General features: G+C 39.2%; 2 protein-coding genes across 2 annotated transcripts; one reads left to right on the top strand and one right to left on the bottom strand.

Moving 5' to 3' along the window:
• Window positions 1-382: 382 nt before the first annotated feature.
• On the top strand, window positions 383-5,966 carry LOC137879383 (interferon-induced GTP-binding protein Mx). Its single transcript, XM_068720048.1, has 12 exons — window positions 383-667; window positions 1,327-1,464; window positions 1,589-1,743; window positions 1,856-1,994; window positions 3,141-3,339; window positions 3,459-3,537; window positions 3,617-3,739; window positions 3,829-3,970; window positions 4,043-4,201; window positions 4,359-4,435; window positions 4,521-4,775; window positions 4,885-5,966. The coding sequence occupies exons 1-12, from the start codon at window positions 481-483 to the stop codon at window positions 5,107-5,109; spliced, it is 1,878 nt and encodes a 625-aa protein (XP_068576149.1). The 5' UTR covers window positions 383-480; the 3' UTR covers window positions 5,110-5,966.
• Window positions 5,967-6,457: 491 nt separating this feature from the next.
• thoc7 (THO complex 7) lies at window positions 6,458-8,456 on the bottom strand. The gene is made up of 8 exons (XM_068720049.1): window positions 8,378-8,456; window positions 8,008-8,128; window positions 7,783-7,910; window positions 7,525-7,611; window positions 7,136-7,193; window positions 6,949-7,015; window positions 6,781-6,850; window positions 6,458-6,621 (listed from the first exon to the last, which is right to left on the bottom strand). Exons 1-8 carry the CDS (start codon window positions 8,394-8,396, stop codon window positions 6,560-6,562), a joined length of 612 nt encoding a protein of 203 aa, XP_068576150.1. The 5' UTR covers window positions 8,397-8,456; the 3' UTR covers window positions 6,458-6,559.
• Window positions 8,457-10,149: the final 1,693 nt, after the last annotated feature.

The following is a 10,149-nucleotide window of genomic DNA, read 5'->3' as shown; positions in this document are numbered from 1 at the left end:
TCATATGTTTTTATTATAGCATTAAATGGAAGAACTCAACATCGTTTTGAGTTCCGTCATCATTCCTCCGAGGACACAGAACACATGTTACCAGCAGGACTTTGATGAATAATAAACTAGTATAGTATACTTTGTAAATTCCCTCGTGCCTTATTCAAGATTCAAGATAGATGATTACCCGAGAAAGTGATACATTATATGAACATACTGCGTCAGAGCTTAATATACACAGGTGGTGAGCACTTGTCACCCTATGTTGTATGAATATTTTCTCCTAGTAGATGTCTCTACGTGCCCCGGTTACAGAAATGAAAGTCAAGGAAACGAAACCTAGCATAACTTTAGTTTCGTTTTTCTGCAGCATCTCTTAAGTATCCACGGTGGCCAGCTGTCGCACTCACGTTTCGGCATCCGAGCAGTTCTGCTATTTTATTCCTATTTTAAACACGGTTTCTTTCCAGGATTCAAGCAGTCATCACCATGAACACTCTGAACCAACAGTACGAGGAGAAGGTGCGTCCCTGCATTGACCTCATTGACTCTCTTCGCTCTCTGGGTGTAGAGAAGGACTTGGCGCTGCCTGCTATCGCCGTGATTGGAGACCAAAGCTCGGGGAAGAGCTCCGTGTTGGAGGCGCTGTCAGGGGTGGCTCTGCCGAGAGGAAGTGGTAAGTTAAACTCACTGAAAAACAATAATATTATTTGCATTTATCAACATTTAGATTCCGAAATGACCAGATTTGAAAATATATGTATTTTTCGCTTCGTTATCACAGATCTAAACGAACCCTTTTACAGCTACATAAAGCATTAAGCAAAAGCCTTGAGCTGTTGTCTGGTTTTGCTCCTTTGTTTGGGGAGTGATGTAATGACTCAAAATGATGGATGTTCAACCTTAAATCTAAATCTAAATTGTGTTGCCTGACACAAAGTACCATGAGTCGAATTCAGGAAAAGTAAAGAACATTAAAAAAATTAAACTGTAAGTTTCAAATTTTGGGGTTAAGTGTCTTGACATGAGACCAGTAGAGCAGGAGCCGGGGATCGAACCGCCCACTCTCTGATTGAAAGACGCCCTGCTCTCCACATGACATGACTCTTCATTAAACATGACTACAGAAATGTCCCTGTGTCATTGGGGTCAAGGACTTTGCCAACAAAATATTGACATTGGTGTTAGTCTTCTCTAGCATATGTGTTATCTCTGGAACATGTTTTGAAGATGTAATATTCCCACTTTTATAAAGACAATATCAGTTTTATAATTTCACCAAGCACACTGGATTTCATTTTTCCCCTCATCATCATTCACTCTTCATTAATTCAGGCATTGTGACAAGATGTCCTCTCGAACTGAAGATGAAGAGAAGGAAAGAAGGAGAGGAGTGGTACGGGAAGATAAGCTACCAGGGTTATGAAGAAGAGATAGAAGACCCTGCAGATGTGGAGAAAATGATTAGACAAGGTACAGTATACACAGTTCTTTAATGCTCATAAGCCATGTATTTATGAAGCTACTCATTTTTTTAGGTTTCAGTGATCAGCACTTCCGTCCTGTACTCGTCAAATATTGTGTCCTCTCTCTCCAGCTCAGGAAAAATTGGCTGGGATCGGGGTGGGGATCAGTGATGACCTGATCAGTCTAGAGATTGCCTCTCCTGATATTCCAGACCTGACGCTCATTGACCTGCCCGGCATCACCAGGGTGGCTGTAAAGGGACAACCTGAGAACATTGGAGACCAGGTATGCTAATTCAGTGTCCCCGAAACACAGTTTTCATAGGGACAATGTATTTGGTAGAAAAGTAATGACAGTAAAATGTATACTTTATAACCACTGGAATTAATACTTTCAGATAAAGAGACTGATCCAGAAGTTTATAACAAGACAAGAGACTATCAGTTTGGTGGTTGTTCCATCCAACGTTGACATAGCAACTACGGAGGCTTTGAAGATGGCACAGGAGGTGGATCCTGATGGAGACAGGACTTTGGGTAAATGTGGCTGATTCTAGAAAAGTTACTTTTTCTTTAGATAGTTCACTGTCTGTTTGTTGTAGTCTTGCTGCTGGTAGCAGATCTAATAAATACAAATTAATTATTATCAAGATATGTAACGATTATTAATAGTTCAATTATGATTTATAAACCCATAAATGATCATAAAAGAATGATGGTACTCTGCTTTTAATGAAAGACACCATTAGTTTAACAAACAGAATTTAACCTAAGATTCAATTTAGGATGCAACCCAATCTTGGAAAAATAGGGAAAACTTTAAAATTTGATATTAATCAATTAAATCTCAGGGTTGCTACGGAGTTGTTCTCATGGTGTACAGAGACCTATCATTTCATATACACACAAATGAAATGATCAAGTTCTTTACAAATGAAATATGTATTGGACTAACTACATAACTAAACTACATAACAGAAAATACATGAATAAACAATAAAATAAACTAAATGAATGAATGAATAAAGAATATGATGAACAGTACAATGAATAACGATGAACCTCAAACAAATGAAAAGGATTGCATGTGACCAGGTAGAATCAGTGACTCATATCATTGATTGATGTCCATCAATGAAATCCATCGATTGACGTTTTTACATTAAATTGAGTTCAAATGAATTATGCACCGTTAAGCAGTTGAGAGTTTGAGAACCACCAGGGAAGATTTTGTAGCAATTTTATATTAGTTGTAATTTAAATAAAATTTTGATTTTTAGGTCTAAGATATTTCTAACTAAGATTATTTTATTATCTGGCTTAAATGTATTTGGCCTAGAAACATCAAACTCATTTATATCTGGAAATGATATTGTTTTCACCTGACGGCTCTGATGGGCAGATGGGAGGTTAACCTGCATGCAGTGGCAGCTGTTCCTCTGTGGGCCTCTGTGCATCATGTAGAAACATGGTAGACTCAACCTATACAGTCTGAGTGTCAAGAGTCTTGTCTGCTCTGAGTATGTCCAGGGGCATGATAAATTGAAAGTTCAACCATTAAGTGAACTATAGGTTCCTGAGGGCAGTCTCTGGAAGAAGTTTATTAGTTGAGATTGTGTCATTGACATTTCAGTTTTATCATCCTTCCATGGATGTTCGCTACATTGCCCTTCTCTCTCTCAGGTATCTTGACCAAGCCTGACCTGGTGGACAAAGGCACAGAAGAGTCGGTGGTTGAAATTGTCCGTAATGAGGTCATCCACCTGAAGAAGGGCTACATGATCGTCAAGTGCAGGGGTCAGAAGGAGATCACAGAGAGGGTGTCTCTTACTGAAGCAACAGAAAGAGAAAAGGCATTCTTCAGCGACCATGTGCATTTTAAGTAAGTTCATTATTTTTGGGTGATCGTAACACATTTTTTCATGGTGAATTATTAGTGCTGTGATTTGCATTATACATATAATATATAATGCTCAATAGCTTTTTTTCTTCTTGCTGAAGCACTCTCTACAATGACGGCCATGCTTGTATTCCTAAACTGGCTGAGAAGCTCACACTTGAGCTGGTGCATCACATTGAGGTAAGATAAATTAACAGTGTGCTATACGTTAACTTGCTTAATTTAGTTGTTAAAGTTTTGACCCTTGTTTGATTTGCAGAGATCTCTGCCTCGACTGGAAGAGCAGATAGAGGAGAAACTTGCACAGACTCAAGCAGAGCTGGAGAGATATGGCTGTGGACCCCCAGCTGACGCAGCTGAAAGACTCGTCTTCCTCATTGATGTGAGCTCCCTCACTCTTCATAACGTTCACCTGGTTACAAAAACAAATGCTCACCACCATGTATGAATTTGTCTTTGTCATGTGTGCAGAAAGTGACAGCATTCACACAGGATGCCATCAATCTGACTACAGGAGAGGAGCTCAAGTGTGGAGACAAGCTCAATGTCTTTTCTACACTCAGAAGAGAGTTTGGGAAGTGGAATGCCCACCTGGACCACTCAGGACATAACTGTATGTATCAGTTTGATCTGGTCTACAGCTGTTCACCAGCAGGACTTTGAAATATTTTTTTGTGTGTTGCAGTTAACCAGAAGATTGAGAAAGAGGTGGAGGGATATGAAGAGAGGTACCGTGGAAGAGAACTGCCAGGCTTCATCAACTACAAGACCTTTGAGGTTATGGTCAAGCAGCAGGTCAAACAGCTGGAAGAACCGGCTGTCAAGAAGCTCAAGGATATAGCCGGTGAGGATAGGAGTAGTATGATTGAACATATGACAGGTTTATCCAGGAATATGTTTTTCTTTAATATTCAAGTTTTCTCTTGATGCTGTACAGCCACCAGTGAAGTACTTGGTGGAGATCAAGCTGCTTTATCTTCTTGTATCTCCATTTCTTCCAGACGCTGTTAAGAAGGTGTTCATTCAGCTGGCCCAGAGTAGCTTCATTGGATTTCCTAACCTCATTAAAACAGCCAAGGTATCCATCTTCCATGAATGTCTCAAAATTTGATTTGCATAATTTTTCTTCCGGTGTTCAGACTGACCAGAATCTTATTTTCTAGACAAAGATCGAAGCCATCAAACAAGAAAAAGAGTCCACTGCTGAATCCATGCTGAGAACCCAGTTCAAGATGGAGCTGCTTGTTTACTCTCAGGACAGGACCTACAGCAACAGTTTGAGTGACAGGAAGAAGGAAGAGAATGATGAGGAAGACGGACCAAAAAGCTTCAAATTTCAAGAAAGGAGTGTTGTGTACTGCATAGATAATCATGCAACAATTCAGGAGCTGATGTTGCACCTTCAATCATATTACAAAGTATGTTTCAATCTAGACCAATGATTTCTGAACAAAAACAATGGCAGAAATGTTGAAACCCTCGTTCTGCTGTCGTTTGTCAAAGTTTTCTTTCTTTTTCCTCTTTCAGATTGCCAGCCAGCGTCTGGCTGACCAGATCCCGCTGGTGATCCGCTACCAGATGTTGCAGGAGTCTGCTGTCCAGCTGCAGAGGGAGATGCTGCAGATGCTTCAGGACAAGGAGAACTTTGAGTTCTTGCTGAAGGAGGATTGTGACATTGGCACCCAGAGGGCTGGTTTGCAGAGTCGCCTTAAACGCCTCATGAAGGCCCGCACATTCCTGGTGGAGTTCTAGCAGAGATCAGGCATAGGCACAGTTTGCCTGTCATGGGTGTGCATGCAAGAGTGCCCATGCAGGCTACCATACCATAGACCATAACCAATACTTAATGAAAATATTCAGTCACACAATTAGTTAACCCTTTGTATTTTTTTTTTATTATAGAGCAAGGCATTACAATAACTTAGTAGTCCTGTGTTATAAGTTATATGAAAAGATAGAGATAATATTTAAATCTCTACATGTATTTTTGGCTACGGCCACTAATGGGTCCAGTGAGCTCCTGAACCAACACAAACTGTGCTTGTAGGGTCACAGCCTATCAGCATGAGTCTGCTGTACCTCTTTTTTATTTTTTTATTCTGTCCAGTGTAGAATGGACACATTTGCTTTCGATATTATATCTATGTCAGAACAGTGAAAGTTGTGTTAAATGTACTGTAATATCTACTGCTGCTGTCATTACAAGAGAAAGAAAAATGAAATGCCAGTTATTTTATACGGTGAAAAGGGATCCTAGGAGCACATAGTTTAAGTAACATACCATGTTTCTGAGATATACCCAGTTCAATTACGGAGTTGCCTTAGTTCAGATGCTTTGTAGTGCTTTCCTATTAATAATTTAGGTGTGACATATTCTTGACATAAGCAATTAGTAACTTAAAAACATAAATGGATCTATACTACTACTACTACGACGCTAATACTACGATGATCAAAGTGACAATTACTACAATCCTGATCTGTCCTCTTCCTGGACAGTATAGCAGCAGAGTAGCTGCCGCTTCATGTTAAGATAGGCCGACCTGGGACCTGATTAAATGGAACATGACATTTCTTTCCCATGAGTCTAAATAAAATACTTCAACACATTTTTAATTTGTCTTATAGTGCCTGGCACAGACTTTTAGTTCTTGATAGATGTGGTAAACTTTGTTGATCAAACTGGCTCACGACTCTACACATACAATTTTTTTTAATAACTATGTCCCCCTTGTGGCTTTAGAGGAAATAGTTTGACAGCAAAGCACGAGTTGTAAAGTAATCTTAAATAATTCTAGACATTTGTAAAAGATATCCTAACAAAGTCATCAATAAGCACATGTGGTCTTCCGCACTCTGCAATTAACTGTCTGCCTCAGTGATGTAAATAAATATTAAATATATTCCTGATGGACAGGTGGCACGTTGCGTGGTAGACCCTGCCATCAGAGTATGAATGGGTGAATGACATGAAGTGTTACAGCGCTTTGAGTGGTCGGAAGACTAGAAAAGTGCTATACAAGTACAAGTCCATTTACCATTTAGGGACAGACATGAATCTGAAAATCCACCATTTTGTTAAATACTTGAACAAGACAGATGTGGGCAAGTCTACTTTATTCAAAAATACATACAAAAAGGATTCAAAGACGAAAAACAAAACTGTTTCAAAGTGGTTCACTCAGTCAGGATCTCTACAAGTTCATTCACCATTGTGTGCTGGGCTCTCCTGATTGTTCTCGTCATTGTCCGATTTATCATCATCTAGGAAAAATAAAAAATATTGTAAGTAGGTACCTCTACTTTTTCTAAACTGGACAATGGAGAGATCAACAGCTATTAAGAATATAGAAGATGACACAGGGACATTGAAAAGCACAAACAATTGCAAGTACGGCGCCCACCATGTCCATGTTTACTCACTCTCAAGTGTCTGCTGTAGTTCCTGTATGGTACTGAGTAGCACATGGAACTGCTTCTTCCTCAACTCCAGCTGTGTGGGACAAAAGGGAGAGAAACATTCAAATATTTGTAATGATTTAAGACATTAGAGGTTAGAATAGAAGAGATGATAAATGTAATTGGCCTTACCTTTGCATCTACATTCTCTTTGATGTGAGACAATTGCTGGAGTTCTTTGTCAAGCGCCTCCAACTGCCTGTAAGTGATCAAACCAACATTAAGCACATGATCTGATTATCATGAAAGCCATAACTGCTCTACCACAGAAAGAAAAATAACTCAATATATGAATGAAACTAATGAGAGGCTGCCTCACTTTAGTGTTTCATGTCGGTCTGGGTGTTGCTGGATAACCTTAGCTAAAGCATCGTACTCTGGAACGACAAAGAAAAGGAAAAAAATGTGAATGTGAGACAAGCAGAAATACAAACTAGCTCAATTAACCATAAATATTCATATATTACACATTATTTTGACAGCCTGTATTGCCACAATTTATTATTTGCCGATTGATCGACTAATCGATTGATCCGACAACCGCTTCAGCACTATGTTAAACTGTTGAATGTATTGGTTTTACTTTAACATGGTGGGACCACACTTCCAATATTGAATTTGGTCTTTCTCAGTTTATATACAACACAAGTAGTACATCTCTCTTGTATTTACACCTAAATCCATTTGGAGCACTGAAAACATTCTTACCTTGGCGATTTTTCCGTATTCTCTTTGCCCTCTGGATTTCTTTTTTGCATTCTGCTATCTTGTCGTGTGCAGACGTGATGTTTTGTTCTACAGTGTAGACATGGTGGTGATCAGGTTATCATAACACATTTGTAACAAAAAAAAACATACATTGTTTTATGGTGACTGGAGGCCCATTTGTGATAGATATCTCAAAGATAGAATTTATGAAATACAGGAACATCATCATTGTTATACAAAATAACATGCATTTTCTACCTATATTAGTGTAGATTTTCTCATAATTCTCCATTTCGCGAAGATTCATGTCATACACCATCAATGTCTTCCCCATGGAGAATTCACACTGGGCCAGTATGCCCATCATCCTCTGATACTGCGTGAACCTGAACAGAGTTACAAAACGTTTTATGACTCAAAGCAAAATGCTTCAACACACTTTTATTTAAATTATTGGCGACAAAGTCCAAGGAGCTCACTTACCCTTCCTCCGGGGTCCCAGGCGAGTTGCACCATTTGGTGAAACCCTTTAGCAACACGTTGATTCGGCGGTCATCTCCAGCTCCGTCCCCGTCGATCAGAAGACGTTTCCGAATAACCTCATCTAGAATATGTTCGAAAAGCAGGAATCAAACAACCTTTCAGATACACACGCGAAATTCAAAAGCTGCTGAGCTAACCGTTAGCTATCCGTTAGCTAACATGGCTGCTGAATATTTAGTCGTTTTAAAAGCAAGCTGTTTCTACGTGTAAAATCGGTTTGTTTGAGTACATATGAGTACTTTATAAGCGTCGGTACACAACCGTGGCTTTTACCTGGGAGCTGAAATCAAACTATTAAAGCTTTACTTACCATCTGTAACAGCTCCCATTTCTGTAGCTAGATAAACTTTATTGAACAACCGGAAGTGAACAAAGAAGCTCGCCCCGCCTCCGAGAACAGACGGCAGTGATTGGCCACAGAAGAGAGCACAAAAAAATCGACCAAAATGCTTTCTTCTTCTTCGTTTTGTTTAATGGCAGGAGGAAACTATCGTTAAAGGTACAGTACCGCCCAACTACTATGCTGGAGGAAGCCGGAGACGCCGACACTGCCTCGTGCCGGTGCCGCCATAGGAGGAAAAAAAAGCAAAACAGAAACAGAATGAGAACTGAATAACCTTCATTAACCCAGTTTCTTTTCACAAACTCAAACAACGCGTTATGTTTTCCTCCCTCAATGCTAAACAGATTCTCAAAACTCAGTGACAGATAACATGTAGTCCTGCCATTACAAATACTTTAATTTATCCTCTCATTAAAAAATAAAGGATATTGTCTAAATCAGGAGTCTTCAACATGTTTCATGCCAAGGACCCCCAAACTGATACCCCCTACTATATACATTGTATACAATTGTGTTTTCTATTAAACTGGGCCTAGTGCCATGTATAAACATACCTTGTTATTGTACATTTAATACTAAGCTATTCAAATAATACACAATCCAGGCTAGCCTCTCACTGTGAGTGAACCGGTGCACAGCTTGAGAGAGCGCCTGTGTGTCGCTGAATGTGTGCATTTCTGACTGAAAGATAACATATTCTGCCTTCATTTATCCATTCGCTACAATATGTTGGATTCATGTTAATGTGTATTTAAAGACATTTGGGGAAAAAAAAATAAAAAATTGCCTAATCAACCAAAAATTTCACGACCCCCCTGCAGTACCTCCGCGGACCCCCTAGGGGTCGCAGACCCCCTGTTGAAGACCTCTGGTCTAAATCAAGATACAACCCAAAGCTGCATGTAAGAGGACATGATGAATAAAGAAAACGGCATCGGCATTGACACAAAATGTAAACTGTGGAAGGTCAAAGTAAAACCTTTCGTTCAAAAAATCAGCAAAAAGGTCTGTATTTGTTATCATCTTTATGTGAGCCTCTGTCTCAGAACAGGATCAGATATGTAAAGTGAAAGCTTGAAGCACTATTTCACCTGGCCTAGTTTTAGAATCTGCATTTAACCTAAGAACTCACATTAAACGTCATGACACGATGACGTGATGAAAGCATTTACTATTACTATTATTCATTCTTTTTTGTTTTCTGAAGTTTTCCAGAGCTGTTTTACCCACAATTGGTTTACATTTTTCTAGCTGTGAGCAGTTCCTCCATTCCCTTTATTTTACATAAATGCACAGTATACAATTAATCTGTAGACATAAATGAATAAGGACACATTAAGTGACATTTCAGGCCATGGCAACATAATTAACTATTTACATTGTCAGGTGAATGGCAATCATATAGGCAGTTGAAATTTTGTCTCAGTGTTGTTCTCAAAATAAAACAAAACATGGAGAAGGTTCAGTTACAACTTGATGTCCCTGTCAAAAAGTTTAAATTTAGGTATAAATGCGCACAAAAAAAATAAATCACACCTGTAATCCACAGCAATTTAAACTCTCTGAAGAACATCTTTCACAGAATATATTCTGTGTAGTAATTTATATGACACCTCCGCTATTTGCCATTGAAAATAACAGTACTTTGATGGTGGAGAACCTGCTTTAATAACTCATCAGCGTGCGTGCGTGCTGGCCGTGCTTGGCGCAGTGACGTCTCTGTCCCAGAATGCAGTCTG

This window comes from Cebidichthys violaceus, unplaced genomic scaffold (assembly GCF_023349555.1).
Source record: "Cebidichthys violaceus isolate CVI_PGR_0920_01 unplaced genomic scaffold, fCebVio1.0.p SCAF_25, whole genome shotgun sequence".
NCBI lineage: Eukaryota > Metazoa > Chordata > Actinopteri > Perciformes > Stichaeidae > Cebidichthys > Cebidichthys violaceus.
Note: the sequence above shows the minus strand (reverse complement) of the source record. Positions and strands in the feature narration are given on the sequence as shown.